Source organism: Protopterus annectens, chromosome 1.part1, assembly GCF_019279795.1.
Source record: "Protopterus annectens isolate FY-2018-M chromosome 1.part1, PAN1.0, whole genome shotgun sequence".
Lineage (NCBI taxonomy): Eukaryota > Metazoa > Chordata > Ceratodontiformes > Protopteridae > Protopterus > Protopterus annectens.
Genome location: NC_056726.1, coordinates 571,696,322 through 571,717,800, shown reverse-complemented (window position 1 = coordinate 571,717,800; position 21,479 = coordinate 571,696,322). Strand labels below are relative to the sequence as shown.

General features: G+C 42.0%; 1 protein-coding gene across 1 annotated transcript in view; it reads right to left on the bottom strand.

Annotated features, from left to right (window-relative positions):
- The window catches only part of TESK1 (testis associated actin remodelling kinase 1), a 1,265,203-nt gene that overhangs the window by 689,422 nt on the left and 554,302 nt on the right, over nucleotides 1–21,479 (bottom strand). Inside the window, exon 4 of the mRNA XM_044076820.1 lies at nucleotides 3,476–3,622. Within this exon, the coding sequence (XP_043932755.1) occupies nucleotides 3,476–3,622 (147 nt within the window). The remainder of the gene's footprint in view (nucleotides 1–3,475; nucleotides 3,623–21,479) is intronic.

Here is a 21,479-nt window from a genome sequence, read left to right as displayed (position 1 = left end):
AATCTAAGGTAAATTGGGCGCTGCTGTGCTCATCCCTTGAGACTGGTTGCAGGCACAGAATCTTTTCCATTTTTCAGCATAAGATTTTCTAGTACTAGGTCTCCTTGCCTCTAAGATGACATCCATCACAGGTTTGCTGAGGGATGATAGGAGTGAATTTAAGTGATTAGCCAGGCTGCAAGGTTCAATGTTGGAAGCTAAGGGAGCAGAATTTGGTTCTCCTGCTGAGACAGCAGGGAAGGGGTCTGAGGCAGATGCCACGGAGATAACTGCGACACACTGCACAAGAGGGGGTACACCAGTGTTGGCGCGGCCAGTCTGGAGCAATCAAGATCATCCTTGGTTTGCCCTGTTTGACTTCTAGTAGAACTTTGGAGAACAGAGGCAGCGGGGGGAAGGCATTTTTCCAGCTGAAGGACAGAGCATCCACTTTCCAGGCTTGTTTGTGGGGAGTCCTTGTACAAAACTTGTCCAACTGGTAGTTCTGGGGGGAGGCACAGAGATCTATGTTTGGGCTCCCCCATTCGCTTGTCAACATGTTGAAAATCCTTGGTTCCAGTTTCCACTCGTGTGGGTCCATGAGGTTTCTGCTTAGTCCGTCTGCCAGTGAATTCAATTTTCCTGGCAGGAATTGAGCTTGAAGGTGCACTTGGTAGCTCAAGGCTGTGTTCCACAATGCCATGGCTAGTCTGCAGAGGGGGTAGGAATGTGTAACCCCCCCCTGCTTGTTTATGTACTACGTAACCGTGGTGTTGTCTGTCTTTACCATTAGTTGTCCTGGAAGAATGTAGTCCTTGAAGGCTGTCAGAGCATTCTGTACAGCTAACATTTCTTTTTGATTGATGTGTAGGTGCATTTAATTTGGGTTCCATTTGCCCTGAATGCACTTCCCTGCCAAGTGAGCCCCCCCATGCATAGTCTGCGCATCTGTAGTTAGGGTTTGGGTGGCAGGGGGTAGTGTGAATGGTAGTCCCTTGTTTTGGTGGCAGGCCTCTGCCCACCAGAGGAACTCCAGGCCTAGGCAGGGTATGAGAGGAATCACTGTTTCCAGGCTGTGAGAATGTTGACTCCATAGACTTTTTAGATACTACTGTAGTTTCCTCATATGCAGTCTTGCATATGGAATTAGAAAAATGCAGGAGGCCATGAACCCCAAGGCTTGCAGTATTTGTCTTGCAGATAGCAGGGTTTTTGTGGCCACTTGTTTGAAGTAGGTTACCAAATGAATTTGCTTTTCTGGCATGAGGTAAGCCATCTGGGAAGTTGTATTCAAGCTTGCACCCAGGAATGTAATTTGTTGACAGGGTACAAGTTGTGAATTCTTTTAATTTATGGTGTACCCCAGACTAGTTAGAACCCTTTTGACAAACGCCAGATGATTTAAAAGTATGCCCTGGTTTTCTGCCTGAATTAGACAATCGTCCAGGTTTGGGTATATCTGAATACTTCTTTGCCTGCAAAATGCAATAACTGGAGCCAGGCACTTTGTGAATACCCTGGGCACAGTAGACAAGCCAAAGGGCAGTGCAGAGAACTGATAATGTGTGTAGCCTGCTTTGAAGCGTAGGTATCTTCTGCAAGATTCCCTAAATGGGATGTGCAGGTATGCTTCTTTTAAATCTAGTGTTGCCAACCAGGTGTCTTTGCCTAGCATAGGAAGTAATTGGTGAAGAGTCAGCATCTTGAATTTTGGAATCTCCAGGAAGGTGTTTAGAGTAGACAGGTCCAGGATTGGACACCATGATTTGTCTTTTCTGGGTACCAGAAAAAGTCTGAAGTAGAAACCTTGTCCCTTTTCCTCTTCTGGTACCAGTTGAATACCCCCATGCTTAAGAGGGAAAGTACCTTTTTTGTTTTTGAGCCTCTACCCACTAATTTGGGGGCAGGTCTGGCCACCCATTTGGTGTTGACAACGTATGGAAATGAAATCTGTATCCCTGGAACACTATATTTAAAACCCATTTGTACTGGGTTATGAGTTCCGAGTTCTTTGCATGAAGAGCAATCTTTCCCCCCAAAGCGGCGGTCAAAAGATAAGTGCTTGGGAATTTTAAAAGGAAGTCATTGAGACTGTTTACCATAGAGGGGTGTCTTGTTATTTCCAGATTTGGAAGTGGAGGCCCCACACTGCTTAGTTCTGAGAGTCCCCTGGGACTGAAACCTGGGGTTTTTGCTATGTCTTGGTTTGGCTTGGGAGGACCTGGAAGGGACCAATTCTTAGTAGGCCAGTGCCTACTAAATCTCGGAGGATGCACTTGCAAAAAATCTTTAACAGTTTGCATAGATTTAGCTTTATCTTCCATCTTTTTAAGAACTTCTTCAGCCTTGTTGCCAAACAGGCGGTCCTGATTTAAAGGAGCATCCAACAATTTAGCTTTAACATGCTCAGGCAAAGATTGCTCCTTAAGCCAAGTATGTCTTCTAAGCACAGACCCAGTAACAGCAGCCCTGCAAGAGGCCTCTAAAGAATCAAAACCACATTGCAAAGAATGTTTTCCAACTTGTTCAGCAGAATGCATTTAGTCGTGTAAATCCTTATTTTCCACACGGTCAAGAATCAACATCATTTTCTGTTTAAGCAATCCAATATGATGTTGTTATTTTAACATATGAAATTGGCAGTTTAAAGCTCTGATTGCCATGGGTGCAGAAGTATAAACCTTTTTACCCTATCTATCCAGCGCCTTGGAGTCTCTATCAGAAGGGGTAGGATTTTAGGCAGTAGAAGCCTTAATGCCCTTGGGCCCCTAAGAAATCATCTCTGAACCTGCAACAGGATTCTTGAAAAGGAACTTGTGGGACTCAGGAACCCTGTAATATCTGTCAGGTTTACCAGGAGCAGGAGGCAGGGAATCAGGGGCCAAACTGGATTCCGAGAACACATCATCAGCAATGTCTAGTACAGGAGGTATAGCCAAAAGCCTATGCTGAGGTAGAAGGAGGAAATCCCTAAGCCTCTTTTTTGGGAGGATTAGCTTTACCCTAGGATGCTTCATGATCTTCACTGTCAAACCATTTATTTTATGCTACTTCTAACTTCTTATGCATTCTAAGGGTTATAACTAATCCCCCAACGTGCACCGAAGTTAAGTTGTCGTGTAGTAAAACATCTACAGGACAACAGAGCACTCACTCATGTTCTTGTCTCCCAAAGATTTCATTTACATATACATAGCTGAATTAAGGTTGTCATGAGTGCCAAGTGTCCCTATTAGTTTCTTCTGTCACTGAGAAGAAAATGCCACCATGGTGCGTGCGTATTCCCACAGACACAGAATCTTTTGGGAGATATGCTCCCCACCTATGCTGCAGCCTTACTCCTGCATTAACAAGCTCCCTTTTGTGTTACTTGCTTGAATGGTTTCTGCCATTGCGATAGACAATTACTTCTGTTTTAGCTATACAATCTAACTACATTTATACTTAATAAACCACAATATTAAATATGATGAAGCAATATGAAAGAAAATTGTACCTTTGATGTGAGGTCCCTATGAAAGACACCCTTTGAATGCAAATACTGGAGTCCTCTGGCAACGTCAAGTGCCAGTTTTATCCGTGTGGACCAGGCGAGATATACATTACTGCCCAAGAGCTGTTCCAGGTTACCTCCATTTATGTACTGTGTGAGAGACAGAAAGAACGGAAATAAACATAACATAGAATTTAATACACAATGAAAATGTAAATTATAAACACAGACCTCTTTATTTAACTAAAATGAGTATGATATTAACAGCGCTCTTTCAAACTCAGAAAGGAGTAATTAAGTGGAAGGAAAATACCTGGTCTGATTGATTTAACAGTAGTGAAAGAATAAAAATTCTGGTATGAAACAGTCATAAAAAGTACAGTTTAAAGAAGCCCTAAGCAATTCTTTCCACTGTGGAGGTGATATTAATTGTGTCCCTTTAGGACCATTGTGGGTATATTCTCAATTTTATTCAGCCTTTTTAAGCTTACAGAAATTTGAAGAACAATGTTACCTTTAAACAATGAAATTTCTCCTACTAAAAAATACAAAAATGAGCATACATTGTACTGCTTAATTAGCTCTCTGTGGTACTATTAACTGTTTTATAAGGACTCCTTTGAATCCAGTCTGAAGTGTTCACTGCATAACCTGTATTTATTATTATGGCAGCAGCCTTGTAAAACTTTGTGTCAATTACCTTAATGAAGGAGAAATGGCAGTGAAACAGTTGTGCTAAAATCCTTTTATAAAAGCATGGTTGTTTGCTTTTCTCACATATTAAAAGGTCAATCTTTTCTGCCCCTTCTAATGAAAGCTACCTAGCCAAGGCATCCAGTGCTTCAGGTAGGCACATTTAGCCTTGCTTCCCACGGGACTATGCTACATCAGCGAACACTGATTTATCGACCCTCTTTAAGCGAAAGCTTAAAATCCCGAACACTTGGAACAGCGATTTTTTCCCACGGGAAAACAAAATCTCTATTCCACAAAAAAAAAAAAACAAACAAACAAACTTCAAAATAGTAAAAGTGGGGGGCTGTGTGGAGGAAATGGCCCAGCGATTTCTTTTCCTGGGAAAAAAATTGCTGTTCCGAGTGTTCAAGATTTTAAGCTTTCGCTTAAAGAGGATCGATAAATCAGCATTTGCTGGTTTAATATAGACCCACTTCCAACAAAGACATCTATTTCTGTTTTTCACTGCCTCGATGTTCGAGGGATCCCTCCTGTGGCACTACTACTCCTCTGCCCGATGTGCCATTAGTTCTTCCAGTGCTATGATTACAGCAATACGCAAACAACTTTATTGCCAACTTGGGGTACCCCTGGATGGATACATTTAATGTAGCTGCACATACGTAAATATGAAAGATAAATGAAAAATAAAACATTGCCATGAATTAAAGGCTGAGGAGCTCCAAGTAAGGGAAGACAAAGGTAGATTGTGATACTGATGTGAGAGTTTCGAGGCTTTATACTATTAGTATAGGAAAAAAGTAGATGTATTCTATGGGTACTACTGTAGACTGTAAAGGTGAAAAAAAAACAAAATAAGCAGGCATCCTTCCATATAACAAAGAGATACCAAGTAGAAAACCTGCTGCTACAACAGTAAATGAAATGCTGGAATCAACAGACGAGGTAAGATACAGGTCAGGAAAGGTCAACCAGACCAGTAGCAGACAACCCGTAACTGGCAGCTTCTATAGTACAGTATATCAAGTTACAATCACTACAACAGGAAACAGACAATAGAACTTCACCATAACATGGTTTGTGTAATATGCAAAAAAAGCCAAACAAAAGTATGCACTTGTCATAATGCTAGATCAGTGATGTCCTGTTCTGTTTGACTCAACAGATGGGTTATCGGATCCGAATGGATCTGTTCAAAGTGCCTTTTACAAGAGCCTGGATCCAGAGCTCTGGCTCCTCTTCTACCTATAATGGAGGTTTACAAGACAATATTTGTAACTCTGAGATTCTTCTTCCTAAGGTGACTATGAGAAAATTTGTTTTCAAAGAAAGAAATTTTGGTTCTGCTGAGGATGCTGGCTCAAAGGGGAACCTAGTTAAGGCTTAAGGAGTCACAGTAATGTCTCATGGAGAATCTGGATCTCTGAGTGGAGGTAAGAAGAAAAGTTTCCTTCAAAAAGCTTGGTGATTTTTCAAAGATGCAATAGAAGTTTGGTTTTGTCCCACATGAAAGTTGTATATGCCTGCTAATTGTACTCAGATGGTTGAGAAACTAGCACCTTTCTAAAACAAGCCCACTAGGTCCAAGACAGAGGTAAACAGTGCTGAAACAGGGTCCAAACCTTCACAGAAAGCCCAGAGAGCAAATCTCTTTCATTTGCTAAGGTAAACCTTCCTTGTGCTCGGTTTCTGTGAGGACAACAGAACATGTGTAACTGAAGTAGAAAACCTGACATCTCTGGTCATCATTAGAACGGGAGAGACAGTGCAGTCAATTTCTGGGTTTTCATGTCTTGGTCAAGAGGACCAGATAGGTGTAGAATGTCTGGACATGGACCAAGCAGCCAAGAAGGGTGTTTAAAAAGAGGCCAGAGAAATGGGAAACAAAACCTGTCAGGGCCAAAAGGGTGCAAAATAAGATTTGCACCTCATGGCATTCTGAAGAAATTTGATTATCAGTGTCGAGGGAGGAAAAGAAGATAGGAGAGTTGGGGACCAAATGTGGACTAGACCATCCTTTATGACTGATCCTCTATGGAAATATGGGCAACGTAGCGCTGCACTTGTTCGTAGCCCCAGAGACTGAAAAATCATCATTGCCACTGAATGAGGGACCAGTCATGAGGCTGAAGAACAGACCTGCTCAATCTGTCTGCCAGAACAATGGAAGTCTGTGGGATGTGCGCTGGTACCAGAAAGCATTGAGAAGCCATTGTCCACTACCACACTCTCGTGGCTTCCCAGCATAACAGGTTCCCCCTTGCTTGTCGATATACCAGACCACTGGCCATGTTGTCCATCTGTATGGCTATCACACCCTGGGGGGGGATCCTTGAATACCTGCAATGCTAGGAAGACTACCATATCTCCAATATTTTGGTGTGAAGCCTGGCATCTGTACATCAAGCACTTGCCTTGAACCAACCACCCTTCATAATGCCGCCCCCACCCAAGATGGGAGGTGTGCATGGTCACAGTGGCTGTAGGGGAAGGGAGAGTGAAAGGTCAACCCCATATGACTATCAGACAGGTCAACCACCAATGAATACGGTTCCTGCAAACTGGTGTGAGGTGCACTGGAAAATAAACAGGCTGGTGTAGCATCAACCACTGTACGGAAAGTGTCCACTGTAGAGCCCTCATGGAAACTCTTGCCTGAGGCACTAATGTGATAGATGCAGTCAGCAATCCTACTAAACATAGTATTAGTCTTGCTGGCAGGGATTTGTGCAGCGATTTGATGAAAGGAGAGGACTCGACTCTGGAAGTCGAGCAATTGGTGATGTTAAACCCAGGTGGCACCTATAAATGCCATTTTCTCGGTCAGCTTGCATTTTGGTTAGCTTGATCAATATTCCCAAGTGAGGAGCTAAATGGAACAAGAAGTCCCTGCACTGAATGAGGAGATCCCTGGTGGATGCAGGAGCCAATCATCTAAGTAAGGGGACAACCTGGAGTCCTTGCAGCCTTAGATACACTGTGATGACTGCCACATATCTGATAAAAATCCTAGGGGCTGTAGTGAGGCCAAAGGACAGTGGCTTGAACTGGAAAGGATTGTCTCCCATCTGGAAATGGAGATATACCCTGGACTGTCTCACTACTTTGATGTGGGAGCAGGTGTTCTCTTCTGAAAATCTATCAAGCACATCCAATCTTCTTCCTTCAGCAGTGGAAGAATGGACTGTACCATGACCATCTGTAACTTTATCTACTTCACAAATCTGTTGACGTGGCTTAGTTCCAGAAAGAGTCTGAGGTCCTTGCTCTTTTACTATCATGACGACTTATTTTGCCAACAGCTTTGCTACTTCTGCTGTTGACAATTCCCACTGACTGGGTGGAACACCCAGTATTCTCTTTTTTCTTTTTTGGAGGGAAAGCACACTGTTTAACAATCTCTGGTAATTATCTTATGCACCATTAATCTTTGTGTGAAGGTGCAGGGATAAGCACCCCAGACTGCCTCCAGGGTGTGGCAGTCGGCCAACTCTTCGTGAGCGCTGAAAGAGCTTCTCAGTAAAAGGACATTCTGTGGTCCACCTCTGCCCCTATGGAAATTTCCACTTAGGTTATTCCTCTCCTGCCCCATGAGGGCTTGTCAGCAAAAGTGCCTTGGCCAAAACCTTGGGACTTTCAAAATAATAGTTGATTCCTACCCTTCTGGCTCCTGGAAAAGGTCCTTTGGGGTGGTGGAAAACACATGCAGGTGACAGACAGGGTTTTGCCCTAGTGCTCACGTTTGATAAGCATGTCTTTTACAATAGGCTCAAAGAATGTAGAATAATCAAACTGGGTGTTAATGAAGGTTGTCTTGAAACTTTTTTTGACATCAAAGAGAAGCATCTATGTGTGCTGAAAAATAGCAATGCAAGTGCCTGATGCACTTATAGCGCCATCAACTGTGTTCAAAAGTGGCTGCATGGACATGGTGGAGAGACTGTAGAGAAAACAGCTGCGACTCCAGAGGTTCTGAATATCAGCAGGCACATTATCAGAGAAGGATAAGGACATCTCTTTAATCAAATCCTTCTGAGAGTCACATGGATCTGGTAGTTCAGCATGAGGAGAGCAAATGTCTTTAAGCATAAATCCATTTCCCAAATCTGTGTAGCACGTTGACTGCCCCTTTAAAGGGGTGGACAGATATGTTCTCTTCTGAGAGCTCCTTTTTGGTGACTGCTGCAACCACCTTGGCATCTACCAGGACACCACTGCTGTAACGGGACTTATTCCTAGGAGTAACCAATATTTTGTCTGGTTTCCATGCTTTAGATTCCACTACATCAAGTTCCTTCTAGGTCTGCTGACAGACCACGTCAAAGAGATCATCAGTGGGTGGGACTACTTAGGAGGTAGATGAGCCAGCCCCAAAAACCTTGAGAAATACTGATTCTTCCAGGGAGGGGTATTAGGTGGGCAAACCTTCTCTCTGCTTCATCAATATCTTCTAGAGGGGATCTCTCAAGCAGTCCTGCCTTCCAGCAAGATGCCACGCACAGGTACTACTACTACTGACGGACTCCCCACATTAGGCCACAGCTGTGTAGCAGACACGTGGAGAAGAATCTGTTAACGCAATGGCAAAGACTTCATATTCCTGCCAAACCACTTATCCAACGCATGCAATATCTACAATAAATTACTCATTTTATTTTAGCAATAGTGTTTAAGAAACAAAACAATAAATAAACAATTGAAAGTATACTGGTGTTTTATGTAACAAAAAAATCAACACAGAATCCTGGAAAAATGCCAATCTTAAGTCTATTTCTAGTGTAAATTGCTTTTGGTAGAGGCTGTTAACTAACCCAAAAAATGGTGGCTTAAACAGTTTAAAACAGTCTGCTGACACCATGAATTCTGAAGATCCCCAGACAGTAATCTACATTTCAAAATTAAAAAGGAAAAGAAAGACATGCCCTCCTACAACTTCTTGCTGCTACATTCCTCTGGTCATTCTAGCTGCGACATTCTGTGGAAGCCTAAGCTGTTGTACCCTGTACCTACATATCTGGTAAGATCTTTGACAGTCTACATGCTAACTGGTGCTCAGTTGTTCCTGACTGCCTCTCCAGTAATGACCATAACACACTTATCTTTCCCAGCATCTCCTCTCCTTTGGATCTATAACAGCAGACTGTCCAGTAAGCAGTAAACCTTTCCACTGCTAAGCAGCACTCTCAGTGCTATTCAGGCTTCTATTTAGTCAGACACCACTCTCACTACACTGCATATTGCATAAAACCCACCACCCCTGCACTGCATATTTTATAAAGCCCACCTCCCCTGCAGTGCATATTACATGAAGTCCAAAACCCCTGCACTGCATACTGTATAACATAGCTGTACTAAACTGTACAGTCAGAAGCAGCTAACTGGAACAGCTCTCCATCATCCTCCATAATTATTTATTTATTTAACATTTGCTTACTGAGAAAGTCTGACTTGGAACAAAGCCAATTTTTCTGCAGAGGCCTGGGGAGAAACACTCCAGACACATGTCTTTGTAACATGGGAGGAAACCGGAGCACACAGAGGAAACCCACACAAACGCATGGAGGACATGCAGACACCGCACAGAAGGCACTTCAGCCAAGAATCGAACCAGAGAATCTCGAATCTCTTGCTGTGAGGTGACAACGCTACTGCTGCACCACTGCACCGTCCTAAATGTACTGCTTGCAAGGCATTTAACAGACTGAGCTACTGAGTCAAAGTCTTGTATTTGCTCAGCAGATATATACATTGCTCAAGCAAGCAATGGAAATGCATTCAATATCTGCTGGGTGTATTACAAAAACAAGTAACTGCACAGATCTTGTCCATTTCTCTGAACCATAAAAATCATGCAACAGCCAGTTATGACTCCTGCCTGGTCCCAGTAGGAACAATACACACACCTTTCAATTCCACTGTTTAGATTCTTCACAAGGGAGTGGCATTGCTGCAGCCAAAACACCCCCTCTTCTCCAGACAAGGTGAGGTAGACTGCTCAAAGCATATGCTCCTGGCATCCCAAACTGCTAACTGATCCCAGACCACCAGTGTTCACAGGTAGCTATCCTGCCCCTGCACCAAACAGACAGACTAGTGAAGGCCTTTCTGAGGAAAAAGTCCACTGCCAGTGTTTATGAGGGGGACAGTGCACACGGAATGGTGGAGATGTGGAATGTTGCAGGGTAAAGCAGGACAGAAATCCTCGCCTGAACATTCATAGGATTCCACTCAAAATTCCCCAAGATGAAGTGTAAAAGACATCTTGATGCCCCAGAGGAGTTTTCCATTTCAGACAATGATTTGTTTTAAAGGAAGCCCTCTTCTCGTTCCTTCCTGATGACCCACAAGTTCAAGTTCACTAAAATAATAAAACAGAAGTGTTCCTTGGCCAGGAGACCCAACTCCACCTGAGAGAGAGATAATCCAGGAGGTCTTTCACTATGCACTACTTATGATTTGGATGGTCCTTTCCCCATCACATAATTGACTTGGTTGTGGACAGGGCATGGTGAAAACCTGATATGGCAAAGACTAACTCAAGGAATCCTGATAAGATTCTCCAGTTTCCCAATGACAAACATGCATGGAGTAAGGCCCCTCTTACAGATTTCTACTATGGTAGCTACTGCTACCAAGAGAAAGCTCTCTGAAGAGAGTTTTCCAGCCATCCTCCAAAGAACGAATCACAGGACATTGATCACTTTGGCAAGGTTGTATATGCCAGAGCAAAGGGTCTGATTTATGGTACAATGACTAATAATCTGATACTATGCTGGAACAGTATAAACGTACTCAACGTGGAAGAACCAAAGGAAAATCCATTGCTCGGGAGATTTCACACTCTTTTTATTGTAAAACAAATCGCACAGCTAGTAAATAAACTCTCAGAGAGACAATATAAAGTTGTGCAATAAAATCATTCCACAGTTGCTTTCGTCCTTCTAAACTGTTGGACTTCCATCCATAGGCTCATTTCAAATAACCAATCAATTTATATTGTGAGGTCACATGATCACAAAAAGGCACAAGACTAAAAAATGTATTTAACAATAAATGCAATTAGACTCCAGTATTTGATGTATTCTAAAATACTCAAGTACATTTTAAAACAAATTATAAAATGTGTTAAATGCAACTACCAGTTTACAAACACACACATAATTGTTCTAAAATGATACATATCATTTTGTGAAATCACTCCCCTTCAACTATTTAAATGTATTGGCCATCCTACTGTATTCTATAGTACCAGAATACAAAAGTGACCACACCCTTTCAATCTATCTTGCCGTTTTAAAAATAGCGACTCTCCACTAAAACTTAACTTTTTAGACAGGTAAAACTTAAGTTACCTACTTTCACATCTAACTTATCTAGTGCACACTGCAATGTTTAGGATAAACCATTTTTGTTTCATCTTACCTTTAAGCATCCCTTTGACTAGCACTTTCTCTAATACCTGCTGGAAAGCACTAAGAAGCCTTAAACTGATACAAGCACTCAACTCTGGAGATATTAATTGCAGGCACTAAACAGCCTATAATTGCAAAGTACCTTGCTAAGGCAAGGAAAAACAGCTCTTGTACTTTACAAAAAAACACCAAACCAGGCATGTCCAAGAGTCAGCTTCCAGTGATTTCTCCTGTCCACCTGGTGAATCTGGGCATAATGGGGCAATGCAGCAATTGTCTCATGTACACAGACAACCCTCTTCTCCTATCACTCAACACTACAACCTGTGAGAGATGCACTTACATAGCCAAACTGGAAGCAAAGCTCTCTATACCCAAGATTGTGCTAGACAGCCAAGAGGAGAAGGTTAACACCCGCACTACACCTCAAGCAACACATGGCCCTTCTAAACCCACACCACCAACACCCACACATAGCAACATTAAATCCACATATGTGGAGGCCCTTAACTGTAACCTGCCCAAACAACAAGGACCTCCGAAGCTGAAATGCAAACAAACATCAATCACAACCAAAGTGTCACATAGCTCACAACACCAGTGTGCCACCCAGCAACAGCCCCCAAGGCAAGACAACATACCTAACACTTTAGTCATAGGTGACTCTATAGTCAGGCACACTGATGTCCCACTCACCAGGCTGAACAAGGAGAAAATTACAGTCAGCTGCCTGTCATGTGCCAGGATCCGCACATAACGTATGCACTCAAGTCACTCCACAACAAGTACAAATATGACTCTGTCATTGTCCATGTTGGAGTGAATGACTTGAGATGTACCTCCCTGGACTACATGAAAAGAGACATTGAAGAGCTCTCGGATCATGTGGCCCAGGCAAGTATGACCCTAGCCCTGAGTAGCATCCAGCCTTCGCCCAGAATGATACCACAATCATCATCTTCTTCTTTCGGCTTTTCCCAGTTAGGGGTCGCCACAGCGGATCACCGTCCACTCATGATTGGCAGTGGAGTTTTACAGTGTCGAGTTGCCAGCCCGGCACCCAACCTTCCACAGAAGGCACACACAGGCACACACTCACACCTAGGGCCAATTTAGTGTGTCCAATCCACCTACAGCATGTCTTTGGGATATGGGAGGAAACCGGAGCACCCGGAGGAAACCCACGCAACCACAGGGAGGACATGCAGACTCCACACAGAAGGCACCCCAGCCGAGGATCGAACTGGAGAACCTCTTGCTGTGAGGCGGCAACGCTAACCGCTGCACCACCGTGGCAGCCCTAGAATGATACCACAATATAAGGACAAAATGATTGACTTCAACAATTGGCTAAGCTTCCGGTGTCATTCAAAGTGGATCCAGTATCTGTCTGTCTGGGACGACATGATCGACAGACCATGATGCTTTGCCAGAGATGGTCTGCACCTGTTACCCCTAGGAATTCAGGTTACTGGCTAAGGCTCTTGCCACCCCTATAGTGCCTTTTTTAGGCAAAGTTCAAAGGACAAAACCACCACAGGTACAAGCATGCAAATTCTGAAGGTAATGCTACTCAATGCTAATAGTCTAAACCTCAAAATGCACTCTTTTGAGGTACTCCTAAAAATGTAGAACATTGATATCTGTGCAGTAACTGAGACCTGGTCCAAGGCTCCAGAGAGCACCCCTGCAATACCAGGCTACAACTCTTACCACACTTTTCGGCCACCAAACCAGGACCGAAACACTAAAGGTAGAGGAGTGTCCATATTCACCAAGGATATTCACACCACCAGGCTAGTTGCCCAAAACAATGCATCTGAAATTCTCCAGGTGCAACTAACACTAGGTAAGACTGCAATCCAAATTTTAGATTGCTACACATCCCCCACCATGCCCCAAGATTCTCACTACACCTTTCTAAACATACTGAAAAATATTAAGATACAACCAAACACCCTAATACTGGGTGATTTCAACTACCCTGCCATTAACTGGGAAAACTACTCGTGTACTAACACCTTTGCCCAACAGTTCTTGGAATTCATAAATTCCAACGCGCTGGACCAACTAATCCATAGACCCACCAGGGGCTCCAATATCCTACACCTGTTCATTACCAACATGGGAAATCGATGCTCCACACCTATGGTCAACTCCCTCGTTGGTCAGGTCTGACCATAAGCTAATCACCCTTAACATCCACATCCCACCCCCACCCCCCCAGTAAGGAAACCTCCATAAAAAACTTCTCCAAAGCCAACTTCATACTACTCAAGTCAGAAGTGACAAACTTCATGGCACACATGCAGACGGGAACTGAAAGTTCGACTGCTGAATCCTGCACCAAGGCACTGCACGAGCACATCCACTCATGCATGAATCGTGCCATCCCAAATAGAACCAAGATGCTCTCCTCCAAAAAAAGGAAGCCAATCTGGTGGTCCCCTGCCATAAACAAACTTTACAACAAAAGGAAGAAACTGTTGCAGAAAAAAGGAAAATCCCAGGATGCAAAAAACTCCCTTACTAGCCTCAGTAAGAAGCTGAGATCCCTCATAAAATCCTCCAAAGCTTGTTATGCAAATAAAATTGCCAAAGATTCCAAAGACAACCACAAGGCATTCTATAACTATGTCAAGAATCTAAACTATGTCAAGAATCTAAATGACAATGCTCAGATCTGCTCTGAGCTACAACAGAATGACATTAAATATACTGATTCCAAGGATATTGCCAATATCCTGGCAGATCAATTACGTGCCAACTTCACACCCCTCTCACCCCCTTAACGGCCCATCTCAATACCGGAAGATTGCCAAATTCCGGTAATAACGGCCACACAGTCAAAAAACGCACTCTCCAAAGCTAAGAATACAGCATCCATGGGACCAGATGACATCCCGGGTTGTGTATTCCATGAACTACAAAATGAACTGGCACCTCACCTAAGTGTCATGTTTAATCATAGCCTCACCTCAGGCTTTGTGCCCACTGAGTGGCGCACAGCTACAGTTATCTTACTCACAAGGGGGGATCCATATTGGATCTCGGGAACTAAAGCCCCATCAGTCTGACGAGCCTGATCTGCAAGGCCATGGAACGTATTATCATGGAACTTATAAACAAAGACATTGGCAACCTTCAAACACTGGACCCCATACAGTTTGAGTTCGTGAAGGGTCGATCTTGTCTCCTGAACCTGATTGACTTCTTTGAATCAGTCTCCAGAGCCGTGGACAAGGGTAAGGCAGTCCACACAGCCTATCTGGACCTCGCCAAGGCCTTTGACATCATCTCCCACTCAGGAATCATAGACAGACTTACTAAGATGGGTATTAATCCCTACGTCACTCGATGGGTTGCTAACTGGCTTACTGTCAGAACCCACACTGTAAAAGTAGCCGACTCCAAATCTCTCTCTAGACATGTGACAAGTGGAGTACCTCAGGGTTCAGTCTTGGAACCGCTCTTGTTTGGCATCTACCTTTCTGAAATACAGGCCAACACTAAGGGACTCTGGCTAACAAAGTTTGCAGATGACTGCAAAATGGGAGCCATTACTGAATCCCCAAATGATGTGGATACTCTACAAAAGGGCCTTACAGAAACAGATGCTTGGTGCCAGAGTCATGGGCTCAAGCTCAATGCCAAGAAATGTATAGTTATCCCCTTTGGGAAAAAACATGTACCCGTGAATTACCACATAGGTGGCAGTGCACTAAACACCGAAAGTGTGATAAGAGACTTAGGGACACAAGTGGACAGTGGTCTCACCTTTGATAACCACATCGCCACAACAGTCAGGAAATCCTTCTATGTGGTACACCTCATCACGAAGGGCTTTTCATCCAGAAAAAAGGAGGTCATTGTCCAACTGTACTCATCCCTCATTTGACCCATTATAGAATACAACGCCCCATTTGGTATGTACCTCTCAAGACATATGCAACAACTGGAAAGGCCGCAGAAAATACATCACTAAAACAATCACAGGCGTAAAGCATATGCCCTACGCTGACCGCCTTAAAAAACTCCAGCTATACTCTGTAGCATATCGTCTACTCAGAGGCAATCTCTGCTTAACATACAAGGCCATGTCAAACCCAGAGCTGTTGGACATGCCGAAATCCCAATCCCTCAGAGCTACACGCTCCATGGATCTAAACCTTGTCATCACATTAAATAAAACATGCTGGAGGGAATAGGTTCCTGACCCAGAGACTCCCCAGACTCTGGAATAGACTGCCCATACATGTCAAGCAGAGCGCCTCTTTGGTGCTCTTCAAAAGGAAACTTGACGATTGCATGGGAGAAAGGAAATTCACCCCAGGGATCATGTCAGTCGCCCTGCTAGACAGGGGTCCAGGGAAGTAAATAGTGAGGGAAGAAATAGCCAGGGAATTGTTATGGCTAGGCTTGTATAGGCCGCTAGGGCCGATGGCCTAGTACCAACTATGAATAAAAATGAATACAATAAACCCTGTGATCCAAGTAAAAAATGTTTTATTACATATTATAATAATTAGAAACCATTTAAATACAAATGCCAATACAAAAACCCAGCATAAGTCATTTTTTTTTTTTTTGTTAAGAAATACTTAAATTTCTTGGTGAAAAAATCAACCCAGTTTATAATCTGGCTGCTCTCAATTTCAAAGTAGGAAGTATTTAGTTTCATTTAAACCTGGTTCTGTAGCCAAATTTGACTTAAGCTGCCATAAAATCTCCTTATAGTCCACTGTGGTTTCCTAGGCTTGCAGCCCTCGAATCAGGGGATATTTCTTATCTACAATACCAAAAATAATATTTTTTAAAACCATCTTATGAAACAGAATGTTTGCAAAGACCATTATTATTATTAATAGTTAGCTTTCCTGATGTCATACTAATGTTCATAAATGTATTTCCTTAAAATTCTATCAGTTTTACCTACGTAGAAGTCAGAACATGTACGGCACTTGGCTAAGTAGACCACTCGTGTACTAGCACAACTCCCTTCTTTTAAGTAATTTTTTACTTGTTCACTGTCCAGTGTACAAGCCTCTTTCTCTAAAGGTACAAACTTTGCCTCCAATATATACCTACACTGGTTACAGAAGCCACATTACTTGGTACTCTGAATGGGCACGTTAGTGTGCTTCTTAGGAATCTCTTAAGTTCTTTTCAAATTTAAAGCCATCTTGCAGACAAAACGTGGTTGCATTCCCACCTATTTAAATAGATCATTTGTTTTAAAAATGTTCCATTTATTTCTGAAATCAACTTGACACTTTGATTCTCAGTACTGTACTGTAAAAACCAATAATTTATCAAAAGTACAATGACTGTGACTAAGCTCGACTCTGTCCTCAGTCTCGTTAGTCATACTAGCTAGATCATTTGTACCCAGGGCAATACCGAACAAAGGCTTGTATCTATTGCCCTATCCAAGTTAAAATATCCACTTGTATTTCTTTAATCACTTCGTTTGGCTAACCTCTATCAAGAAACATTTGAGAAACAATGTCAAATTCCTTAATTTTAAAACATCCTTATCGGTAATCATTCTTACTAACCTGACAGTGTTCCTTAACTAAACCTCTTATGTATGTTAGGATGGAAGCTTTTGTAATGAAGATATTCATTACAAAAACATAGGCTTTCTATAAACAGTAGAACCAAAACCTTGCTCAGACCTGTAAATTAATGTATTCAAAAAATTAACTTGATCCTTAAAAACTACTGATACAAATGTAAAAAGAAAATGTGGACTGATTAACATAATCTATAAAAGTTTGAATTTTTTCTGCTTGGACATTCCATAAAACAAATATCTCAAATGTAACTTGCAATATTGGTAATGCTCCCAAGTAGAAATATATTTTCCCCCATCCTAACATAACCAAATTGGCATATACCGAGGCATACACTGCGCCCATGGCAATGCCACATCTGTTTATAGATCTCTCCCTCAAAATAAACAAAATTATTTTCCAAAATCACATTCATGAATAAAGTTAACATATTTATATCAGTGGAAGTAAGAGAACATATGTTTGACAATACTTCATTGATATATTCTTCTCCTTCAGTTTGAAGGATACAAGTAAATAAATCCATTACATAAAATTTATGGAAAAATACGCCAGATTCCCATAACTCATTCTTAAACCTACTCAAAAAATCCCAAGGGTCCCGTAGACTGCGAAAAAACTGATTAGCAACATATTTCAACCTCCTATCTACATACACATAATAGGTACATTTTGGACTGCTGAGCTGTATGATAGGTCTAAATGGAGGCTGACTGATGTCTTTGTGAACTTTAGGTACAACCAAAGAAATTAGGAATAACTGTTTAACTATCACAAATTCAAATACGGTGGTGTGATGGTTTCCTATGACAAGCAGTCCAACAAGAGTAAAGCTACACCTTTGTACCCAATGTCAACTTCATTTCGGGACAAAGGCAGATAAGTATGTGTGCCCTGTAAAACACAAAATATAATAGAAGAACAATTTATTATATCAAGTAAGGCAGTACCCTCTCCTTTACCTGATTTCATAACACAGAGAGATCTGCCTTCCAAAAAATCTTTTAACAAAGCCCTTTCATTATGGTTGAGATTGTAATATGACCTATTTCTTTTATTAGCCAAAACATATAGGTCTTTTTCACAAGCTTTCTCAAATGTTGCTATTAAAGGGTGTAAACCTGGATTGAAAATACTGTTCTTCACTGTATATGCATCATGTACATTCACTGTCACAGAACTGAATTACCTGATTTGACACACATGAAGCATTTTCAATTGGATCCAATAACAAAAAACACAAAACCACAAAAAGAGTTAAAGCCATAGAAAAAACAAACCACGGAAAAACAACAAATTAATAAAAACCTACGACCAGCGACAATCGCAGAGTATTCAACTTTAATATAAAAAACAGCACACGACTTAATGCTTTCGTCCTGGCATATTACAGGCATCATCATGTTGAAAAAAATGCCCCACAATTAAAAGTCACAGGTATTTATGAGTCTCATCTATAATTATGCAAACTGTGTAATGAAGGCAGCTAGGTCTAGCATAACCACCTGGGTGAGGCTATTTGGCTTTGCAGAAAACTTCAAGCGATCTTTTGTCAACGCCCCATATGATGAGTCCTCTTTATTTGAACCTCAAGTGAAAGACAAGCAGGGGGGGATTCATGTTGCTGTTGTAGGGGTTGAATTCTACATTCCTCAATGGATACTTGCTAGGAACCAAAAGAGTTCACTTGAACAGAAATTCCTGAGACCGTGGGACTCGCAGAAAAGACACCAAACCAGGGGAGCCAATAAATAGCAGTTCAGATCCCACCCATTTGGTCAAATGTGTGACAGTGGCAGTTCATTTGATACTGTATAGAATCAAGATGTTCCCGTGTCTAGGCTAGCACTTAATGCACCCATATCTGGTTCACACAAGGAATTAGTTACTACAGCTGTTTCTGTTCCTGAGTAGATCAGTGAAAAGTCCCAGCTGGAGATGTCACAAGCACATATAGGCTTGCTCTCTTGATACAGTAACCAGATCAGTACATCACTCCAGACAGAATTCAATCCCTAAAGGCAGCATTTCATCTCCTTTCAACACATCCCATAATAGCAGTCCTTATTCTAAAGGTTTTGTGTCTCATGGCTGCAACAATCCACTTAATTATCTTTGCAAGATTTCACAAGAGAGTTCAAAAATGGACCTTACACATTTAGTAATCTCAGATGTTAGAGCTGAATCAGACCACTTTGTCTATCATGAGCACACTGCATACACCTCTTCTGGGGGTTCACAGCACAGCTAATGAAGGGCTGTCCTTTCTCACATCCTCACTTCCCACAGTCCCAGTCACCACGGAAGCATCTGTCCTTGGGGAGGGCACTCTTTAAGGAAGACAGTCAAAAGGACAAACACAGCAGGAGACCTCTTTGCACATAAATGTACTGGAAATGAGGATGGTCCCCCTCTTACTGCAGTCTCTACAAGATCGCTTCTCCAGGGTGCATTCAACTTTGGGGGGTTAATCCTATCCCTCCGTCACGAGATCATAAGGATATGGGAATTGGCAATGAGCTCCCTTCGCTTTCTGACAACACTGCCGATTCCAGGTCAGGCCAACTTTCGAACAGACAGGCTCAGCAAAAGTCAACTGATGCTGCATGAGTGGTCCCTGTGTCCAACAATGGCTGATATGATGTTCCATCACTGGTGGACAGTCTTGCTGTAACCCATTTACTTCCCTGACGAACACCAAACACAACAGCGTCACTTCCATATTCCCTCAACAAGGTCAGCCTAGTTTATGAGTGGTGTTCAGGAAATACTACACACATTTTTCCTTTCCCTTTCATACTGAAATTTCTGCAGAGAAGACCAAACTCATTCTCATAGCAACATACTAGTCCTGAGAAGGATGATAACCCCTGTTGTAATCCGATTTAACAAAAAAAAAAAATCTTTATTTAGAGCCTCATCCAAGTCTCCTGACCTACCCATTTGGGTATCTAACTCCAATGTCTCAGACTAACTGCATGGTTTCTCTAGTTCCAGTGATTGCCAAAGACCCTGCATACCAGCTTAAGCTGATCCAAATTCTCACAACAGCCCAAAACGCCTCTAACAGAAAGATTTACAATGGGAAATGGCCAACATTTTCCATCTGGACCACTCAACAAGGGGGAAAACTTTTTTTACTGCTCTTCTTCCTTCTGTTCTTCATTTCCTGCTAAGCAGAAGTGTACCTGGTTCAAACTGAAAATCCAGTGCAACTGGAATGTTAAAGACATGGAATAATGAAGCAGCAAGCAGTAATTAAAGGTAGTCATCTGACTGCAGATTATTTTAAAGAAAAAAATCCACTAGTGCATTTTGTGGGGAAAAAAAAAAAACGTGGAACTCGGAGTTAGGAATGGGAATATGGCACCTGAATCACATTATCACAAGTACTGCGATAAGCCTGCTAAGCAAGTATGCAGTCATCTTTTAGCCACGATCAAAAATTAGTCTTATGACTGAAAATGTATTTTTTTTTTTTACCATTACGCCTCCTCGAGCTTTCACAATATGATTTAATGCAGTCTAACTCGGGCCCAATTAAAAAAAAATAGCTATTACAAATGATTTTAGTACTATGTGAATATTATCTGTCTGCCTTAATATCAGTGTTAATTAACAGCAAGCCTTAACAGTCAATGAGGCAGTGAGCCATCTGTTTACCAACTAAAGTACATCAACACTTTGAAATAATACATCATTTCATAATACTTTAGTTATTTATACCCATGGGGGGGGACCAAGCTATTTACAGCCATCTTTCAGCTTCAAAAGCAAATAAACACTCCTTAAAGCATATGAATGTAATGAAAATGCAATGGCCAACTCACTCAACGTTGTGCATTTCTAAAGTGATAACAATGGTAACAACAAAATACAACACACATTTTCTACTGTATATTGAATATTTTGTTCGACCTTTCACAAAAATCTACTCCGCTACAATAAGCATACTAAAAGAAATGGTGTGCAGCCTTGTTATTGTAAAAGGTACACAGATTTGTTCATAATATTGCTAGCCATGAATTACTGCGGTGGTGGTGCTGCGGTAGCGTTGTCGACTCACAGTAAGACATTGTCCGTTCGATTCTCAGCTAAAGCGTCTTCTGTGTGGAGACATGCCTGAAGGGCAGAGCTGGTAACTCGGCACGTAAAAATCTTCTACCAATCATTAGCGGACCGGAGTTCCGCTGTGGCGACCCCTAACCAGGAAAAAGCCGAAAGACACAAACAAATTGCTAGCCATGAATTTTGTCATCACTACTCATATTCAGCAAATGTACTACAGTACAGTTGCCCTACAAAACACAAATGTACAGGTCT